Genomic DNA, 23,172 nt, shown 5'->3' with positions numbered 1-23,172 from the left:
ATTATTAAGGCCATGTGGGGCCTGAAATACTCAAAAATACCAGGCCTCAATAAATCTGATGGAATTGCCAGTGCTGTATGTGTTTGGATTATTCTCACTGTGGAAAATAACAGCAGTTTGGGCCGGGCTAGAAAACACGATGTCAGGTCTAAGTTTTTATGGCCAAGGGCCTGAACTTGGGGACTAGCTGAGTAAGCTCAACTACGTGGTAACAGGAGAAAGGGAGAAAGGAGACAAGAAAGAGGAGTGGTTGCTGTCAGATCTTATAAAATGTAACTGCCATTCACTTGAAGGAGAACCGGCGCATGCACCCCTCATGAAATGGAGTAAGTCTGTTATCGTTTTCCTCACCTTGGTGATTTTCACGTGGTTAAGATTTCTCAATCCTAGACTCTTTTAAAAGAACATATCACCTCTCACATAACATTCCAAAAACATGGCAAATAACAAGTGTGACTGCGAAGTGAACTATGACTGGAAACTGAAGCCAGAATTTCTGCATTCCTTGCAAGTACCCATAGTTCCTTTAATTATACTCAGGGCTTGTAAACAGGAAAGTGTTTCACAGATGTAGAGAATCCAAGAAGTAAGCCAAAATAACGAAATAAATGTATGGTCTGGCAAAAACCAAGCTAGATTAAAGCAACATTATTTGCTAAGGGAGAGGAATGTTTTGAAGAAATAGTAGCAACAATGGAAGCATATGCAGAGTGCTACTTATTTGGGAAAGCTTTGTGACTGAGGGAGAGATTGTCAATTTTGACAAATCTAACAAACATGCAAAAATAAAAGGAGGGGAAAGGTTCACATTTAAAAATTTCAACTTTATAGAAAAAAATTATCTACCTATTATCACATTTCCAAACTTTCCTTAGAGAGAAAGACAAAGCCCATAGTCCATCACTTTTGTTGTAATTACTGAAAATATTTTATAGCTCTCTCCAATTTGTTTCTACTATGAAATACCTACAACTTGTTTTAGTAATTTGTCTAAATTCTGAGGTTTTACAGACTCTTCCGTGTTGCATTTTTCTCATCCAGATCTCCATCTATGAAACGTTAGAAAGTCTCTGATGCCAATAGGAGTCTCATACAACTGGGGAGTGAATCAGACCAACAATTTAGGGGGCAGTTCTCAGAGAAAGTCCAATTGTGTTTGGAAACAGCTGTAAAGTACTTCCTCCCCCTTCCGCATCTAGAAGGCACACAGGAAGTTGACTGAGGCCATTGACGTGAAGTATTTCAATCAAAGCTATTTTGTGACAAGTAAGCATTTGTTCTATTTATTAGCAACTTACATGTTGCTTGTCACCTGATTTTTTTAGCACACTTACACAAGCACAACAAGCTTGTTATCTAATTTGTTTTCCCAGAATTCCTCTCACCTCTCGCTCTCCCTGGCAGGAAGGCACTGTGGTGACATCTGTTTCTTGTAGAGCTATCAAGAACGATAAGCAGCTTCTTGTGTTGCTTAAGTCATGGATTTTTTTCCTCCTTTCTCCAACAGTTAATGTGCTCCTTTTCTGCCATATGGAAAAGATAAATACCAGAACCCAAAATATCAGAGTAAAAGAGACATGAGAATGAAACTCTTTGAATACTGACCATGAAGGAAATACTTATGGAGACTGTTCAAAGATGTTGAACTTTTTGTTGTATTGTTATTAAATTACTAATCAAAATATGTTAGCGAGCAAAAAGGTTCCTTTATGTCACCCTATTAAAAATGGGCACAAACCATACGAGGTATATATTGCTATAAAACAAAACACCCCAAAATTCTGTGGCTTGAAATTATATCTTATTACTAACCTAATGAATCTGTGGCTTGATCGAGCTCAACTTGCTGGTCCACCAGCTAAAGTCTCTTGTGCACTTGCAGTTAGATACAGACTGGAGGTACAGTCATCGAAAGACTTGACCGGACTGGATAACTGTGACAGCTCACTCCTATGGCTACAGTTGATGAAGGCTGGTGCCTTGCTCAGCTGGCACTGTAACCCTTAGCACTGAGGCCCACATCTCCGTGTGGCTTGGGCTTCCCAGGTAGTGTGATTTCAAGATGGAGTGTCTGACAAGCAAGTGTCCCAAGGTACCCAGCAATAAGAGACAAAGTTTTTTTCTTAATCATTTTGCAAAAGCTGTTATTTATTTATTTTTATGACCCATACTCAGGAGCCATCTGTTATCACTCACCATATTCTACTATTCAAAAAGCAGGTCACAATGTCATCTCAGGTTTGAGAGGAATGGATCACATACGGGCATGAATACTAACATGTCTCAGTTGGGGACCATCTTTGAAGGCTACTTATCAGACTCCAAAATAAAACTTTACAAAGGAAAACAGAGAGAAACTCTATATTAAAAATATTCTAACTTAAAGAATTTACATATCAAGGGCCCAGTTTGGTATAGAACATCTAATTTTATTCAGTGTCTATAAGATTGTTATAGATAGTTCTATGTAACACTGAACTATATTGAGTTTTACCTTCATGACCATATGTTAACAAAAGTATATTTAGTAAATTAGGTTTCATATTATTCCCATTATAGTAAAATTTATATTTTAGGTATAATTGTTTCATCTTTTTAAAGATTGGTCACTTCAAATAATAATGTTTAGCACTTTTAAGAATTAATATTCCAGAAGTTATCAATCCTGTAACAAAACTATGAAAAATGTACTACTATTTTCCCAGTTTTATAGCTATATCAACAGAGGCTCAGAGATTAAGAACTTGCTAAGAAACACATAGCTAGTGACTGCCAGCTGTAACTTGATCCCAGGAAATATGGATTCAGAGCTTATGCTCTTAAAATATAAGAGCTGCTACAGTCCTGTACTTATTAGACACAGTGTCTCAATAACCAGTATTGTGGTCATGTTATGCTGCAATGGAATCTAGGGGAAAGTTTGAAGTAGTGTCATTTCCCTCTGACCAAAGACCACCATGAACGAGTACATCTAGAATAAGTTGGATTTATTATGCATAGAGTGTGACCGAACATACAACATAGAAACATGTGTGTGTCTGTAAGAGGATTTTAGAAATAGCTCATTATAGTGTTTGAGCTTTGGTTGGATGAATTTGAGGAGGGATTAAGGAAGAGGCAATTTGCTCTTGTATAGATGCTTTCAGAAAGCTGGGGCAAATCTATGATTGGATACATCACAAACCCTATTTATCAGAAGGGCAGACTAGAAGGAGGATAAAGACGTAATCGGTAATGAAGTAGCAGTCACCCAAATTAGCCAGGAGAGGGAGGTGCTTGGTATTTCGTAGTTTGCCCGATGACATGATTTTCATTTGTGCTTAGACAAAATTAAGAAATGGTCTCATTTTCCTCTCAGTTGTGCATGGTCTCAGAATTACCTCGTCTGAGGTTGATATTCTGTGAGACTGTTATGTCCAGAGTACAATGTGGCCAGCTTCTCAGAACACTGAGGCCTCACTCTGTCAGAGCAGTTCCTGGATGCCAGACTCTGGTTCTGTTATCTCCCAGTAGGATAACTTTTTGAGGAATATGGTGTCCTATTTTAGCACATTATTATTTTTCTTTAATACTGAAGATGCTAAATCAAATACCTAAACAAAGACACAGTATCCTTACAACTTATAATTTTAAGTGATATTGTTGAAATATTTTAATAAATATCACTTTATTTTTAGTTATCCATATGTAATAGTCATGTATTTTAAAACATGTACTGTCATATTTTGGATAAAAACTTTTCCTCAAAAGAACGAATCTCTAATTTTTTTATGGAATTAAAGGAGCAAAGTTTGATATGTCAACATACTAATTTTATATTAATTGGGCATATGTAGTAAGCTGCTTTTACATTAATTGCTTTTGGCAGTATTTTCTATATTATTTATGTTTCAAGAAAAGTATGGAGATTTTGAACCCAAATATATTGAGCAGTCAACATGATATATAACATTCACAGGAATTCTATTCCGTATTAATTGTTGGTAATGTGCTGCAACCAAATAAAGACTTTTTTATTTTCCTCACTTCGCCATTTTGTCTCATACTGGATTAAATGTAATTAAACTTCCAGGCAGTGTTCAGAAAATCAGATTGGATATCAGCAGTTGCTGGAATTTGACATTCATGCTGAAAAGCAACACAAAGTGCGTGGGAGGGAGGGAGGAAGGAAGGAAGGGGGAAGGGAAGGAGACTGTTTCTAGTTAGTAGAGTGTAAGAAATTTCACTTTTCTGAATACATATTGCTGTTTATTGTTCCAAGACTCAGATTAGTTTTCACTCCTTTGCTTGAGATAAAGGCCTGTCCTTAATGGGCATTAAAATCCTATTAATATCTGTCATTATTTTTGTTAGTCTCTTCCACTAGACTTTAGACATTTCAAGGAGGAGATCATTCATTTCCTCACATCACTGCCTATCACAATGTCAACCATCTAATGAGTGGTGAAAAATGACTATTAAATGAATAAACAAGCAAACATTAATTTTTACTCTTTTTATAAATAAATTGCTTAAAAAGAAATTATTTTATCATAATTAACAATGTTATTGGTGAGTGGTGAATTAAATTGCAACCTAATTCCATGAAAGCATACAATAAATGAGTCAGTTTACTTTAAAAATAAAGTGATTTTCTACCTTAAATATGATCTCATTTGTTAATCCTTGATATGAAGTTGCAACATTTTTGTTCTGTACCAAGAAGACAAGATGTTTTCATAAAAGTATTTTTTGTTGTTTTGTTTTTTGGTGTTTATTTAGAAAATACAAAACAGGTGTGAAACATCTGTAGTCATTTAGAAAAATTAAATAATTTTAAGTGTACATTTCAGAAAACACATGCAAAGTTAACTTAATTTTCAATGCAAATAAAGCAAATATTGATATTTATAAATACCACATTAAAAGCCTTTTAAATTAATATCATAACTTCAAAAATTAAATTCCAATATTTAGACTACTAAGAGAAGCACAAATTAAAACAAACGTAACTCACAGACACTTACAGCCAGATGTAGCTCATTAAATAATGTCATTCTAGATTGTTATTCAGGACAAATTCACAACATTTCTCCTGAGATCAGATCTTTCAAAAATATTTTGTTTTATAAATAAGTGGGTGACAATAATAAAATTTATTTTGTTGATCCTGCCCATTGTTAAACTTAATTGAAATAAAACAAAAACAAATACTGCCAACAACTCAAGTTCTACCAATCAAGAATAATTCCATAAATGGTAATGCTAACTAGACTAATTTTTTAATCTCTTATAATTTCATTAAAGGTTATATGTACAGAAAATCTCGTTGGTCTCCCTAAATATCTTGAGAGAAATGTAAGAAGATATCCAAAGAAAGTCTTTCTTCTCTATTAGAAGAAAGATTAGAAACATTTTGTTCATGCTGATAAATGTGTTGTAATTGTTTCTGCCATGATTTAATTAAATAATTAAACAAAATGTAGCCCACTCAGTGAAACACAATTCACAACCAAACTTAAGAGAACAGAAGAAATAGTTTGTTTTATAAGTAATTTAATTCGCATAATTACTAATAACTTTGAGTTTGGTCATTTAATAATCGTCAACCGTATTAATAATAGACTACATATATAATACTAAGGTGAAATTCAGAACATATAATAAACTATAGAAAAGTTTAGAAACATAATTTTTGTATTCTCAGGTGCCCATATTTCTGAAAGGTGAGGAGAAACAAACTCCTCAAATGGAAGTTACAAACATGTATTCTTGATTCTGATCATACAGCTCTCAAGAGTTAAAAAAAATAAAAGGTACTACAATAAATGTATTTTTTACTACGAATATGTTTTTAGTGGTAGACATGTGACAAGGCATTTGGTAATATTTATAGCATTATGAAAATGAAATACTTCACTGCTAATAGAGATCTCATAGAATTGCCACAAAATGATAGCCAAATCCTGATGGTTGAAAATATTTTTTCTCATATTAAAGACCATTGTTTTATTTAAAATTCTCATTGAGAAATACATGAATTTCTGAAGATTTTTATTCTATTTATAAGAAACATTCTATAATTTAATAATATAATAAGTGACAGTTCACAGTCCAAACCCTGAGGCTAATTATGTACCAAACAGTTACTAAATCAGCATTTGTGACCTTTTATGTTGCTTGTGATTAGTTGATGGATGAGAATAACTGTAACTGATTTCTAGGTCTTGGATATTAGTAACTCTAACATATATACATATACCTATACCTATATATGTATAACCATCTATAAAATATATGAATATGTAATATATAGGTATATGTATATGCACATATATTATATATAAACATATGTTATATACATAAGAGAACATATTTGCATCAAGAAAAAGACATTTGTATTTGAATTAATTTTATCTTCCAACTTCAGAGTTTTGGTTTTCTTATAACTCCCAACATGTTACAAAAACAAATACATTGAATTTTCTTTGTCTTTCTCCTTTTATTAATGTGGTATCAAGGAAGGAGGAAAAAATAGAAAACCTCTAAATGTATGCTAGGAAGATAAAAATTAAAGAGTAAAATTCACAAGTTTTAAAGTTTATATTCTCCTTAATAATTAAGAGTATATCTTTTAGAACTTTTTTGATAATTTGAGAGAATTCTTGATAGTCTATCCCGAGTACTCAGAGTGGGTGATAAATCCACTGTGTTAAGGCACACGCAAACAAAAACCCTAATGTATTCAAGAGAAGAATTCAATAAGCCACCCAAATCAAAGCATTACAAATGTGAATTATGCATGTGAAACAGGCTTAGGTTTTTTTCAGTGAAGTTCTCATCATTTGGATTCACCTGATGTCTGAACCTACAGGGTCCCGAAAACCAGCTTTGGAGTGCAGTTTGAAAGGCAGAATGAAGCAGCCTAAGGCCAGTGATGAGAACTGTCAACCGATCTGCCATGGGGTGAAACTGGCAGGTTTTGCTTGGCTATGGCCACAGGTGGAACATAATCTTGATGGCTTTATCTACAACTCTCTTGAGAATTTTTTCCCACATCATGGGAATCTGGTTCAACTCAGTTCGACAGATGGATATCTGATTTGCAGAAATGTGGAAGACCCTGTAACTCAGAACTGAGAGGGACGACACGCCCACCAGTCTTCTGGAAAGGAGCACCTGTTGCGTGGTTTTCCCTTCGTGCCTCATGGTGTGCAATCGGCAAATAGTGATCTATAAATTACTCCCTACAGACAATTCCGTTATACTTCTTAAGCTTATATATGGATGAAGTACCAGATGAATGAGTTACAGCAATAAATTCTGGATTTCCATAGTTACATTTTAAGTCATTCTGTGTAACATATACAGCGTGACTCAGCTCCAAAGGTTCATTCTCACTGAAACATCATCAGGTCGTGGCTCTGTTCTCCAGGATCAATTAAAAGGCTCAATGTTCCTGAAAATGGTATTTGAAAGTTACTTTTGAGATATGTGCAATTTTATTCAGAAATTGAGTTTCATTCACTATTTGACCCTGGGAATGTTCAATCACAAATATTACAAAATGCTGTGGCTTTTCCCTTTCCTGTTGCTTCACCCTCCTGTAAATTGTATTATTCCCTTCATACATTTGGAAACGCAAGGCCTGAAAGGCTGCTTAGAGAGACATAATGGCATCTTGGGTAGTGAATATCTTTCGAGAAAGTTTATTTTTAAAACAAATTTAGCTGTATGGTTAAGGCTGGCGATCTATAAAAACATGTGTGAGTACAAAGTTTCTCACATTTCTTTCTCTCTCCCCTGCATGATGTACACTGTCCCATGGAAGACAACCAGTCCTGTGTCCAGCTTTTACTGAAGGGCTCCTGTCCGCCCTGCCTGGAAAATCCTTTTCCCATGTAGCTCGAAGGTTGGTCCCTCTTTTGATTCAAATTTCTGCTTGAAAGTTACTCTATCAGACTTCCTTTCCATATCAACTCCAGTGAATCACTTTCTATAAATCCTCCATTTTCTTTCTTCATAAGACATCACTATTGATACATTTATTTTTGTACTATATGCCTTTCATACTAGGATATAAGCTGTATCAGAGGAAGTACATCAGCTGTTTTTTTCTCTGTTGTATACCAGTACCTACAAAAATACCTAGCACATAGTGTTTTCCCAATAAATATTTGATAAAATAGTGAATTAACTACGATGAATTAGCTCCTGAAAAAAACAAATCAATCTGATATGAATATACTCTTCCCCTTGTGACTTCCTTGTCCTTGTTTTCTCTTACCCTATTTTCAGTCAAACCAGGAAGGGTTGTAATCTGTCCTGGTTTAAAAGTTTTATTTTACTACTTCAACCTCTGGTTTTCTTTTTTCTCTTGCCATCTTTGCCTCTGTAGACAGGAAGATAAATTCAGGGCAGGGTCAGATGCAGCTGCTCTGTGTCTATTTCTGGACCACCTGGAAAAACCCTTTGAGAGCGTCCGTCTATCGCCCTTTCCCGCTCGTTTCTCTAAGTGCCACTTGGTGCAGGTGGAATAGAGGGGGTGGAGTTGGAGGAGTGAGTGCCCCACCCCTTCCCCGCAGCACGGCCTCCTATTTCCCGCACTTACAAACCCGCAGATTTTTCAATATGATTTACTTCGTTTTTATGTAGTATATAAAGATACTTTAAAATATGAAATGTGTATTCACGCTCCGCCTTCAAGTCCCTAAATCGTCTTAGTTCTCTGGTATTTTTTTAATCAGCGATTGTAACTTTATATTAAAAGTGAAAGTTTGTGTTTACCAGATTAAAAGTAGGAGTTGCTTCCTTAGATCTACTAAGAAAAACGTGACCTCTCTATCTCCTGCGTTTTAATGGCCAGATCACAGAAGCTCCTCTGTTCCAGAGGAGAGTAAAACACTTGGGAGAAAAACTTGGGTGAGAGAGAGATACACACCAGAGTCTGATGAAGCCATTAGGACTTTGTTCCAAATGTATATGATTCAGTCTTTTCTACCATCTGTAGTAAGCAACTAGAAGGATCACCAAAGAACTGTGGACAGCTGCCTCTACAGAAGAAAAGAAGTACATGGATTTGAGTATCAGGCAATTTTTGACAGTGAAAACATTGTGTAATTGGAAACAAAAGGTTAGATTTCTGGGGTGAGGCCAGAACTGGAGACACATATTAGTATCCTAATGATATTATTGTAGGGCAAAAATGAAAATGTTGAAATTCTGCTTTTTTTTTTTACATAAATACTTTGGCAACCTAGTTTTGTCTGGTTCTCAGAGTAATTCTGCTGTTATATCTATTACCATTGCATAAAACTTTTTTTGGCCTAACAATGTGTTCCTTAACTCATTACTTTAATTCAATGTACTATGGAAAAATTCACTTAATAAACTTTACCTCAATATATTAATTTATTTTTCCCAGTAACCTAATTTATAAGTTCCAGAATCTTTTCTTTTTTTTCTCACTTAAGACAAAAGCTAAATTCCCATCTATTAGGCTAATTTAAATGATGAAGTTTGATCAATCGTAAGTACATCATTTAAATATAATGTAAAGGGGGTGGAGAAGCATTAATTTTTATAGCTTTCAGCAGCAAACACTTATGAAATCAAGGAGGCATCTAATCAAAACAAATAAACGTTTTACTTCAAGGAGCACAATCTCCAGAAAGCAACAAAATCTGTTCCCAAAATGCAAGTAATACGGTAAGCTAACAAAAAGCCGAAGAGATATGGTGTTAGTGACATCTTACTGTTAGCAATAAGGAGCGGCAAAGGCAGAAACAAGCTGTGGTCAGTGAAAACGACTAAAATGCTTGTGGAACTGACCTCTTCTGAACTGCTAATCCTGACTTTGCTCTGCACCAGGAGGCCTTCAAGTAGGATGCGAGGGTCCACCTTGACTCCAGTAAACATCTAGACATCCATCAACTTCATTTGTTTCCTACCTAGCTTCCAAATAAGTTTTAAAAAGTGAGAGAGAAAAAACTAGATGAAAGAAAAAATGAGGGTAGAAAAAAATGAAACCAGAGATGAGGTTAGAACATAAAATGCATGACCTGCGATCTGGTGAATCTCATCTAGGTGCATGAGAGTTTTGCCTCTAAAAGCCCTCTAGAAGCCGAGTAAAGTGGGAAACAAGATAAATTATTTGATTTAATTGTCCACAAGATGAAATCAAACTGGTTGCTCAGTCATTTTCCAGGTACTGAGAAAAATATTTTATATGAACTGGGCTTGTAGAATGTCACAAATAATGTTCTCTCACAAACAAACTTTATAATAAATATAAAACATTTTGCTCTATTGGTGGCGTTCGGCAGCGGGATGTCTTACAGGAAGTTCTCCGCTTCCAGGCATGGGTCCCTGGGTTTCTTGCCTCGGTGGCGCAGCAGCCGGCACCACGGGGAGGTGAAGAGCTTCCCCAAAGATGACTCCTCCAAGCCTGTCCACCTCACAACCTCCCTGGGCTACAAGGCTGGCATGACCCACATTGTGCATGAGGCCGATAGGCCAGGATCCAAGGTGAACAAAAAGAAAGTGGTGGAGGCGGTGACCGTTGTGGAGACACCACCCATGGTGATCGTAGGCATTGTGGGCTACGTAGAAACCCCTTGACGCCTCTGCACCTTCAAAACCATCTTTGCCGAGCACATCATTGATGAATGCAAGACGCACTTCTGTAAGAACTGGCATAAATCTAAGAAGAAGGCCTTCACCAAGTACTGCAAGAAGTGCCAGGACGATGATGGCAAGAAGCAGCTGGAGAAGGATTCCAGCAGCATGAGGAAGTACTGCCAGGTCATCCACATCATCGCCCACACCCAGATGTGCCTGCTTCCTCTGCTCCAGAGGAAGGCCCACCTCATGAAGGTCCAGGTGAATGGAGGCACAGTGGCCGAAATACTGGACTGGGCCCGTGAGAGGCTGGAGCAGCAGGTCCCTGTGAGCCGGGTGTTCAGACAGGGTGAGATGATCGATGTCATTGGGGTGACCCAGGGCAAAGGCTACAAAGGGGTCACCAGCTGCTGGCATACCAAGAAGCTTCCCCGCAAGACCCACTGAGCGTTGCGCAAGGTGGCTTGTATCGGGACTTGGCACCCTGCCCATGTGGCCTTCTCCGAGGCCTGGGCTGGACAGAAGGGCTACCACCACCACACTGAGATCAATAAGAAGATCTACAAGATCAGCCAGGGCTACCTCATCAAGGACAGCAAACTGATCAAGAACAACACCTCCACCAATTACGACTCGACAAGAGCATCAACCCTCTGGGTGGCTTTGTCCACTACGGCCAGGTGACCAATGACTTCGTCATGCTGAAAGGCTGTGAGGTAGGAACCAAAAAGCGAGTGCTCAGTGCCACCCTCCTCAAGTCCTTGCTGGTGCAGACCAAATGGGAGGCCCCGGAGAAGATGGATCTGAAGTCTATCGACACCACCTCCAAGTCTGGCCATGGCCACTTCCAGACGAAGGAGGAGAAGAAAGCGTTCATGGGACCACTTAAGACCAAACTGCAAAGGAAGAAGGAGCCTAATGTCAGGAGCAAATTATGTAGCTGGTGGGATCTCAATGAAAATTATTTTGCAGTGGGAAAAAAACTTTTACAGGGATGTTACCTATAATATGCTAGTGATGTGATGAATCCTGAAAAAGAAACCTGCAAATAATCCCAACAATGGTCTTCTCTTGGGCTCGAGTACTACATAGTATTTTCCCCCCACTGAACTTTTGGAAACATTGAGCAGCTTTACCTCAACATAAAGCTGAGAAGTTTCAGAACTGCACATATTCCATACTGCTAGTTATGTGCACACCTTCATATTATAATACTCAGCACACTGCAGAAAAATGTGACAATTTTACTCTTTTCCCTACACCATTTAATGTCAAGGCTACTAATGAGAAAACATGCTTTATTAGACATACTTTTTTTGTACAGTACTTTATTTGAACTTGTAAAACAAATGAGATTTGCTTAAAAATGACTTAATTATACACTAAAGATAAACCATTTACTGACTTTATTGAACAGTTAAAGCAAGTATGGTTTAGCTTTAGATATGATGCCTTCTTCACAATGAGAGTTTACAACTACTGTCTAACCGGAGGTGCCTCTGTCAACATGCCATTTCAGCTTCTGAGAAACTGTCTTCTGCTCCCCTTTCGTATTGAATCTGTGTGTGTGTGCCTGGAGAATTGAGAATCCCCAGTACTCATTCAATACCCAGCGATGATATTACAAGGGTCCTGTAGTTTGGCGGGAGAACCCAGATAAGCTGTCTTTCCTTTGTCATACTTTCGTTCTCTCATTCTCCCTGTGACTGTCATAGTCTCTCTGTTTGCAGCTGCACGTTCCGTACAGTGCAGCGCCTTTATGCTGAGGCTGCCTCTCTCTTTTGAGCTTTTCTTGCTGCATATTTGGTGCCTCTCATAATCTTAGGGTTTTCCCTGGCCCTCCCAGTGCCACTTGTCCTGCACTCAGGCCTAACTCTTTGTGGCCAGGTGTCCCCAAGGGGCAAGTCAGAAAGCATTGTTCCCACTCAATGACTGACCTTTCTCACACAGTTCTCCCAACTTTCATGTTTAGATCATCCTCATGCCTTGCATTGTAGGAGGCTCTCAACCTCAGGAAACTCAGTGTTCTTGGAAAGAAGCCTCTGAATTCCTAGTGAAAGCCACTAAGGACACAAGCGCCTGCTCCCTGGGAATCCAAACAGCTGCCTGCACTTCATACTTTCCCTCTTCGTTCATGTGAAGTGTTCATGTCACAGCTACAAGAGGAAATCAAAGTGACTTTCTACCCCTAGGACTGTGCAGACATCACAAACACTTTGATACTTAACATTGCCTTGATGTGTGTTATACGTGCATCTTTTTCCTTTGAGAAGTGAATGCTCAAAAACACACAGTGGGGAAAGGCTTCACAGAGAATTTTCTCAAGGAAGCACTTGTCTCCCACTACCCTGGGGGGTGGATTACCAGCAGCAACAGTATGGTTAGGAAACACCACACTCCTGACGTCACTCAGGAGCTTTCCCTCCATGAAAAGCCATGATATAGTAAACTTCATGATCTCAGAAACTTCTCTCTCCATCAACATAGGTATATGTCTTTTTGTTTTAAGAAGAAGGCAATTTTTGAAGTAAATGGTTTGTTAAACAGTATTTTTTAAATGTTAGTTAGTGTAATATTCTCTTATACATAGAACAACATTGTTCCATTTTTTGCTGTTACCATTAATCGCGTATAGAGTTTATCCACTGCACAGAACATTCTACTGCTATACACTGTCAAAGAGAGAAAAAAGAAACTTGATCACTATCTCTCATTATTGATGAAATAAGGCAGAGAGGGGTTAAATGGGGTATAAATGAAATAAGGCAGAGAGGGGTTAAATAAGTTGTCTAGTAAATTGTCTAAGGATGCACCAGTGCTGAATGGAAAATCTAAGTTTGAACTTGGCAGGCTGGATCCAGAATCTGTGCTTTTAATTATTACACTATAATTCTTACTTAAAGACAGAAAATCAGAAATACACCCTGATGGATATGAACTACACAGAATCCTGTACAAATTTAGGTTATAATGTATTCTAATGTTTACAGGGAGTACCAGTCACTCATAATAATAATAATTTAACTTACTATGGACTAAGCATTTTGCATACATCACATTTAATAGTGACATTTCAAAGCTATTAGGTGAGCAATGCACACTGTACACAAGAAAAAACCTAAAAAAGTTGAGTCACTTTCTTAAGTTTTCATAGTCAGTAAGTGGCATCACTAGATTTAAAGCCAGGCCTCTCTGGGTTCAAAAAATCATACATATTCTATGATTCACTTGGGACTATTTGATAAAACAATAACTGTGGTTCATGGTACATCTAAGTTCCAGTAGACTGCCATCAATATATGTTTGTCAACAGATTTGGAAATAAACATGATGTAACAAGAAGAAAAGAATGGAAAACAAGATTAAAGTTTTAGTTTAAGTAGCAGTAACCTTTAGTCAGCATGGACCAAGGAAATGGGTAAATACAAATTGACCCACTATTCCAATTTTAGCTAATGCCATATTTCTTTAAGAATAACTTCCAGATGCTGGTGTGGGTGTCTGTTCTGTTATTCCCAGCACAGAAAACCCTTTTGCATTTGGTAGCCTGAAAGAGCAAATCAGTTAATCATTGCCAGCCATAATTAGTTCTTCCAGCATAAAAAGCACAAGACTGTTCCCTGGAATGCTTTTAGTTATAACCATCTTTTTTCTCTGTTTCTTCCCATGAAGATGCACATTTGTGTTTCTCCTATGAACTGTGTCAGAGCTTAGTGTTAGTCTGTTAATTTAGTGGATTAATTATCATAAACCAGGGAAGTTTTGGGGGAGCACAAGTAGTCCTTCTAAAGCAATGATTCTCAAACTTCAGTATTTATTAGAAGAACCTAGAATGTTAAAAAAAATAACGTAGAGCCTAGTCTTACTGAAGTCACATAGCATCTGGGGTTTTGCACTTTTACCAAGTTACCATGGCTCCATGGTGCATATAAGCCCTTTTCTGGTCCTCAAAGTGAGCCAATGGAGCTTCCCAGATTCATACCTCTTTCCTCTACCCTTTTCTGAAACTGAAGCAGTAGAGTTTAGTAGAAGTTTCCCTTGCAGATCCAAATGGCCTCTAAGCTAGCTTCTGAGTTACAACTTCTCCTTGTCCATGCACCCAGTTCCAAAGCCTGAGCTTAGATTCTAATCGCCTAGGTGCTCCTGTCGTCATTTGGACATGCGGGCCCCTTCCTTACAGCATCAGCTCTCTGACCAACGTTACTCTTTGTTCTGGCCAGTCCCTCTGCCTGGGTCCTGAAATATGTCCACCAAAATCAATTTCCACATAAAAAAATTCTTAAGAGAGAATCCAGAAATCTAGACCAACTCAGCATGAAGGAAGTAGACAGAGGTGCAAATTCTAGGAGGAAAGAATCATTGGGGCCATCTTGGAGGTTGCAAAAAACACAAACCAAAGTTTGAGCATATTGTGTGTTCGGCGGCATTCAAAAATTAAGTGAATTAGGTAAGTTGCATATTAATGACTAGAAAATTGCACAGGTGATTCGAAGTCACTTCTGAGATGAAGTTATGAAAACACTGTGGCTTCTACAGTGTTCCTCCCCCACTCTCTCGGATTGCTCGCCCTGGAAGCCTACAGCTGCCATGCCCCCAGGCAGCCTGTGAGAAGGCCCACCTGGAGAGGGACCCACTGCCATAATGCAAGTTGTTGGAAGAAACACGATACGCCTTGGGCAGCATGAAAATTGCATTGGACGGTTTAAGCCAGGAATCAGCATTAACAGGCTCGATGAGATTGCACACCTCTAGTTCTCATTTTAAGAAAGGAGATGTCCAAAAGAACAGGCTGTATGAAATGTACATCAACTGTCCACAAAACAAACTGTTGGAAGAAATAAGATAAACCTCATGTAAGCATGCAAGTCTGCTATATGCATCTGCTGAGACCGCTTCTGGCTTGTTCTAAAATATATCTAGCCAACTTTTGGACTTTACACAAAGGGCTTCATTAGGTAAGGGAAAGGAACAGAGAACAAGAAGAGTGAAACACTGTCTCCTCAGGAATTTTTGAAGTTCATTCAGTACTCGTGTCTTGGAACAAGAGAGCAATGTTAAAACCGTGACCACACAGCAAGGGCTGTAAAATAAAAATAAAGTATAACATATTGGAAATTATAATAATTGAGCCACAAATTTAACGGGGCAGGAAAAGAAATTTCAACATTGCGATGATATTGTGCAGATCCCAACTTGTGGTTATTTCTAAGAAAAATATCCTAACGTTTTTCATGCATAACCAACTTTTTAATCAAGTGATCTCTAAACCCAAAAATCTTTTAGGCTAACATATTTTAAATGTATATCTTTTTACTTTGTTACAGGTTTTATTTATTTTTAAAATATCCTTTTCTAGCTTTAAGATATTTAGCAATCAAGCAATTCTTTATGATAGCTGCCAGAATTGTATTACTATTTATTTTTATCTCTGTGTAAAACTAAATAGTAAACCTGGTTGAATCACATGTGGCTCTTAGAGAACAGCACAAAGTTCTTCCAGTTCCTCCCACTTCTGAATATCAGTGTATTTCTAGTATTTACCTACTTTGACATTAGAAACTTACCCAACATAAAAACTGAAAAAATACTTCTTGAATCAGCGAACATATTCAAAAAAGCAAATGACATGCTGTTGAAAGCCATTTTAAATTATTTTGCCATACAAGCAACATGCAGTCCCTACAACCTCACCGCCCTTTATATGTAATGTATAAACTCATGGTCCCTGCTACACTCAAAAACTGACTTCAAATTGATACAAATGACAAATTTTATAAATTTTTTGTAATTTGACTTATTTTTTCAAAATGTATATCTCACATCTTCTCCTGTCATTAAATACACATTACTGTATTAACTAGATGCCTTATTCCTTATCTAACCTGTTTTCTTCTATTGAATATTTATATTGTTTGTAATTTTCAGTACAATTAATTTCAGAATCATTTTTGTGCATGTCAGAGATTGTGGGAAAATGTTTGTGCAGATTCTTTAAAAAACCCTACAAGTGGAATTAGCAAACCAAAGGTGAGAATATTTCTGAGACATTGGCGTGCGTTACCAATGGCCTTCCGTGAATCCTTCCCAGCACTTTACATCCCCATCAGCAGTGTAGGAGAGCGTTTATTTCTTCATGCACTCACCGATGGTGCTTTGTTTTTCATGCTGCATGCTTACTTATTTTCTTTGATTTTGGCTTTTATGGTAGAAAACACGTTTTACATGCTATATATTAGTATTTGTTGTATTATCTGGGATTATGCATATCTAAAAAGTATGAATGTCATTTTTAGTGGTTTCATACTATTTTATCCTAGGTAGTTATTAAAAATTCTTAGTAATTTTCCAATGTTTACTTTTAGATTCCTTCTAAATAATTTCTTTTACAATGCTACAAATAATATTTTGCATATAACTATAATTTATATTTTTTATTCTCAGGGCGGATTCCTATAAGAAACTAGTAGAAGAAAAAGTATAATGAAGGTTTTTTTCAGAAAGGCTGTATTAATTTATCAGCATAGCATAGCATTTGTTATGGGTTAAATCATGTCTCTCAGAAAAATAGGTTTAAGTCTTACCTTCTTAGACTTACAAATGTGACTTTATTTGAAATCATGGTTAGATATTAAGTTGAGATTAGGTCATACTGAATCAGGGTACACCCTAATTCAATATGATTTGTATCCTTTTAAAATATATTTATTGATTATGCTATTACAGTTGTCCCATTTTTTCTTTCCTTTATTCTCCTCTGCCCTTCACCCTCTTTCCCACCAGTATTCCCCCGCTTAGTTTATGTCTATGTGTCATGCATGTAAATTCTTTGGCTTTTCCATTTCCTATACTATTCTTAATCTCCCCCTGTCTATTTTGTACCTACCAGTTATGCATCTTATCCCCTGTACCTTTTTCCCCATTCTCCTCCCCCACCTCCCCACTGATAACCCTCCATGTGATCTCGATTTCTATGATTCTGTTCCTGTTCTAGTTGTTTGCTTAGTTTGCTTTTGTTTTTGTTTTTTTTTATAGATTCAGTTGTTGAGAGTTGTGAGTTTATTGTCATTTTACTGTTCATATTTTTGATCATCTTCTTTTTCTTAGATAAGTCCCTTTAACATTTCATATAATAAGGGCTTGGTGGTGATGAGCTCCTTTAACTTGACCTTATCTGGGAAGCACTTTATCTACCCTTCCATTCCAAATAATAGCTTTGCTGGGTAATCTTGGATGCAGGTCCTTGCCTTTCATAATTTCAAATTCTTCTTCCCAGACCCTTCTTGCCTGCAAGATTTCTTTGGAGAAATCAGCTGATAGTCTTATGGGAACTCCATTGTATCTTTTTTTATTGAATTCATTGGTGTGATATTGCTTAATAAAATTACAGAGGTTTCAGGAATACAGTTCTATAATATATCATTTCTATTCTATGTGTGTTCCCCACCCCAAGGCAAGTCCCCTTCTGTCACCGTTTATCACCACTTTACCCTCTTCTACCTTCCCCCACCCCCTTTCCTTCTGGTAATCACCATGATGTTGTCTGTGTCTACACATTTTTGGTTTTGTTTGTTTGCTTAATACCTTCAACTTTTTGTCCAGACCCATAATTCCCCACCCTTCTGACAGCTGTCAGTCTCTTCTCCATATATGAGTCTGTTTCTGTTTTGTTTCTTAGTTTATTTTTTCATTAGATTCTACATATGAGTAAAATTATATAATACATTTACACAGTGGAGTGCTACCTGGTCATAAAAAAGAAAATCTTACCCTTTGTAATAACATGGATGGACCTGGAGGGCATTATGCTAAGTGAAATGTGACTATATCTTTATAAGAAGAGAAGAGACAGACACAGGCACAGAGGAAAGACGGCTGTGTGCAGAGAGAGCCAGAGACCGGAGTTACCCTGCCACCAGCAGAGGAAGGCCTGGGACGACCAGAGGCTGGGAGAGACAAAAGATTCTCCCTTCAAGGAAGCTTGGCCCTGTTGGTGCCTCGACTTCAGACTTCTATCCCCCAGAACTGTGAGAGAATGCATTTATAATTTGTAAGCCATCTAGCGATGATTTGTAGCACTTCATTATAGCATCTCTGAGAGATTAACACAGCATTATTTTCAAAATATCTTCTATTTAGAACACTAATAGTTACCTGTTCTGGTTTTCAAAAGTATCTGCTAATTGAAAATGTCGGATGATGTTGACCTGTACTGATTGTCACTGAAGTTAAACATTTGCAATATGGAGTAGACATTTATGTTCTCTCCTATGAATTGTCTCTCAAAATTTCTATCTTTTTCTCCCTTATATAAATGTTTTCCTCCAGCCTTGGGTTTGCTATTTATTACACATGTTTTCCTCCAGCTCTGGGTTTGCTATTTAACCCACTGCTTAAGTATGTAAAATAAACAGAAATTATTTTATAATATTTGTAAAATGCTTTTACTTTATTAAAGTAAGTTGTCAAACTACAACAAACAACAAAATTTATTTCTTGGTTTTTCTTTATTTGATGTTTCTGGCATGAACTTCTTTAAAAATATATATATAAATCATATCAAATGTCTGAAAAGAACAGTCTTTTAGAGGGGAAAAAGAGAACAAAAGGTCTACATATTTAGTTTTATTCTTGGGAAGGGCAGATTAGAAATAAAGATATTTTTCTTCATCAAAAATCATCACCTTTCTAACAAGAGTATATATTACTCTCAAACAAGTAATACAGGGGCAAAGTTCCATTAAACACAATAGACTAGAAAGCAGTGTGATTACAAATAAGGTGAAGAAAAATTAACATTAATTTTTTTAAAAAATAACATATATTTCTACATCTAGAAGGTAGGAGAGAGTGATGGAAGGGGAGGAAGAAAGAGAAAGAGGAATAAAGATCAGGAAAATATTGAAGAAACAAAAGCAATCAGAAAAATTTTAGATAAAGAAATAACGGTGTCTTTCGATGAAGAGACAAAGCTAAAGGTAAGTCGTACGTGACCTGCAGGAGTTATGATTCTGTCAGAATCCTGTCTCCATGATAAAAGCAAGAGGCTATGACAATAACCAATGTGGGAACTTCTAAGAAAAGGATTTATTTTCAAGAATAGCAATAAAAAGCTGACAAGCACAATTTAATTATGATAGAGCAGGTCTTGCACAGCTGTAAATCTACTACTGGGGTGTGTATAAAAATTAAGATGCAGGAGTACATGTTTTAATTTATAGGATTTTCCCTTGGACTGCTTATAAATCAAAAGAAGAGCAGAAATTTCAAGGACAAAACACACCCTTTGATCATTTTCTGAGGCCTTCTTGAATGGGTTAGGTTTTTCGTTTGATTCTGTAAAGTCGGTGAGCCAGGGATTCTCACGCTGACGCTTTCCTGTGCCTTGTGGCTTTTTCATTCACAGCCTTAATGAGCAGACACCGTGCCATGACATGGCATAGACTTCCAAGATTTAATTGCAATACCTGTGAACAAGGAATCAAGTAGAATCTTGCAAATTTACTTCATGAATAAATTCCAACATGTAAAAATAAGTTTTAGATTGATTAGTCAGTTATGAATAACCACACGTGTTTTTTCTGTGAAACAGTCAAAATTATTTACTTAACCTTCACAATGATAAGAAGTAGGTTTTTTATGCTCCTCATTTATAATCAATGACAAGTTATTTTCCCTTGACATAAGAAAAAAATAAAAAATAATAAACAATTTTTCTCTCCCTTATCGAAGGGGATGTTTCTATAAACCCAATTATGGTTATTGATTTTTCTTATGTTACATTTGAGATAAATTGCTGTAATATGTATAGTACGTTTCAGCAAGAGTAGACAGTGTGAAAATGGTCACCCAGTCCTAATTCTTATTCCTCCATCCAAACCTCTTAAATGACCTTTCATGGTAATGAAATAACCATGTGACAACAAAGGCTAAGGAATATCTTAGTGCAGGAGCTTAAAGAGAGCCAAGCGATAAAGGTAGTAGGGCTGGAAGACTTGAGGTATGCAAAAGACCCAAATTGGGTGGCTGCCTAGTTCATAATCAATCAAGGATTTAATCTTCCCTCCCAATCCCGTTTTACCAGTCTGCTCAAATGTGATCCTATATTTCTGACCACAGTGATAAAGGTAATGGTTCTCAATTAGGGGACAATTCTGTCCATCAGAATACATTTGGCAGTTTTAGAGACATTTTTGGTTGCACAACTAGGGTGGGAGAAGGTGCTACAGGCACCTAATGGGTGAGGACCAGAGGTGTTGCTTAGGCCTACAGCACACTAATCAACCAGTCACAACACACAGCTGGCCCAGAATGTCAATGCGTACAGGACAAACCCTGACCTAAGAACAAATCGAGCAAGGTCAATCAGAGCTCTTCTTCCTTAAAAGTTTTGATTGTTTTTTATCTTAAAGATGGAAAAACAAAGTTCAGTTTTCCTGTGTAACAAAGTTCAGAAACTGGAGTTTAAAAACTGCCTCATGGAGGTAGCTGCCTCTGAACCGAAGCCACCACACAAAAGAAATAGAGCTGGAAGTAGAAATGTCAGAACCCTGGGGCCTTCCAATTCCATGTCTGCTTTCATTGCCCCCAGTTACAACCCAGCTTTTCCCAGGTAGTGTGTGTGCTAAATGTTGTTGAGTTGGCTCTGATTCCTGGTGACCCTCTGAATGAGTGACGTCCACCAGGTCTTGCCCTCAGCAGCCCTGCTCAGCTCCTGTAGACTCAGGCCTATGGCTTCTTTTATGGAGTCACTCCATCTCTTATTTGGTCTTCCTTTTTTCCTGATCCCCTCTATTTTTCTCAGAATTATTGTCTTTTCTAAAGAACCCTGCCTTCTCACCACGTGCTGAAGTAGGACAGCTTCAGTTTTGTAATTTTGTCTCCAGAAATGTTTCAGGTTTGATTTCATCTAGGACCCACTTGTTTACTTTCTGACATTCCAGGGTATCTGCACAGATCTCCTCCAAAACCATATTGTGAATGAATCATTTTTTCTAACAGCTTTCTTCACTGTCCAATTTTAGAATCCATACATAGTAATTGATAATATGAAGGTGTAGATGGTCTTAGTCTTGGTCTCTGATGACACATGTTTGCTCTTGGCAATCTTTTCTTATATTTTCATTAACAGGTTAGCCAAATGGATATGCATTTCCTGAATTTGGTATTTAAAGTATCACACACTCTTCTTTATAACCTGTTTCCAGGGAGGCAAGGGTGAGGTGCTGGGCCCAAACTCATAACACCTTGCATGGATGTGCATGTTCCCTATATTTACTCCCAGTGAGGAGAGCTCTCCTGCTCACTGGCTAGAGACCTCCAGGCTTTCTATTCCACCGCCTGAACCGGTGTGTTGCAAGGCTGCATTAGAGGGGCAGGGTGACAGCGTCGTCAGCCTGCAGCAATGGTTAGAGAGACTAACTTATGTGAAGTGTGCTCTGTCAAGCTGACTCTAGACTCTTACAGTCAAGAGTGGAATTTTTTAATCTCCTAAAGCCTTTGTGGTTATTAGCCCCTGATTGTGGACTACAGAGCCGCTTCTGGACTACAAGGTGATGCAGAAGAGTTCCACCTGGATGCAGAATCTTCTCTTCCAACTTGGTGCTAGTGTCGAACCACAAGTCCCATCTCCCTCCGCCTTCCTGGGGCGTTCCTGTGTCCGTGGTAGGGGAGTGGGGTGCGCAGGGAAGGAGGTTGGCATAGAAGAGGAAAGGGGGTGGGGCTCAGGAAGGCTCTGTCTCCAGGTTTCTAACACCTAGCGAAGGGCCTCGTCCACAGAGCTGTGAATACCTTGATTCCAGGCTGTTTTGAAAGGGAAACAAAAGACCCTTTTATACCTTGCATCTAGGGCAAGTTTGCCTGGTCTAGGAGGACAAATAATTAAGGGCCATCTGCTCAGGTGAAGGATCCGGGCTTGGGCAGACAACAGGTTTTTTTCCATGAAGAAGAGATTATCAATTACTTCCTGATGGCACATCCCTTTGGTAAGATGCTCTCACCATAAAAGTTCCTATCGCGATACAGTTTCACACCACACACTTGAAGGTAAGTCATTCATTACACAACCCTCTCAACTGCTCTTTACTCAAAGTTGGCTTTCATCAACTTCGTGATGCAGAAAAAGTCCTTTCAATAGTGTGTTTAAAATAGTGTACAATCGCACTGTTAGTCCTGAAGATTTATGCCTTAGGGAAAACAATTCTCCAGGGAAGATATTTCGAAGCTGGCACACTGGCCAGATACCCATCTCCTTCTATCCACCCCTCTAGCTCTCTCCTCTCTCCTCCCCCACTCTTCTTTTCTGAATGATAACCCTAATGAACCATGCTACACAAGTCCATCTGATCTTCTGAACTCAGTTAGTTTTAGAATTCTCCGAATGAATTAAAGAGAATTTCTCTTAATATTTCCAAATTAATTGTATTTATGTACAATTACAACAAAAGCACCTATTAGTGGTTAATAAGTGAGTTATAATTTTTCATCTACTTTCTAAACCTTTCCCTACCCAAAAAAGAAAAAAATAGAAAATGAAAAGAGAAGATTTCATTTCACCTAGGTCTACTCACTTCTCTG

The 23,172-nt window shown here is 37.6% G+C and overlaps 1 protein-coding gene across 1 annotated transcript; it reads left to right on the top strand.

The window, feature by feature from the left end:
- Window positions 1-10,298: 10,298 nt before the first annotated feature.
- On the top strand, window positions 10,299-11,313 carry LOC118995867 (60S ribosomal protein L3-like). Its single transcript, XM_037059016.1, is given in 1 exon segment — window positions 10,299-11,313. A coding segment is annotated over 1 exon segment (738 nt). The 5' UTR covers window positions 10,299-10,308; the 3' UTR covers window positions 11,047-11,313.
- The last annotated feature ends 11,859 nt before the right edge of the window (window positions 11,314-23,172 follow it).

The sequence above is a fragment of the Sturnira hondurensis genome, unplaced genomic scaffold, assembly GCF_014824575.4.
Source record: "Sturnira hondurensis isolate 20B ecotype Veracruz unplaced genomic scaffold, ASM1482457v3 Scaffold0010428, whole genome shotgun sequence".
In the NCBI taxonomy this organism is placed as follows: Eukaryota; Metazoa; Chordata; class Mammalia; order Chiroptera; family Phyllostomidae; genus Sturnira; species Sturnira hondurensis.
This window is presented reverse-complemented; position numbering and strand designations above follow the sequence as displayed.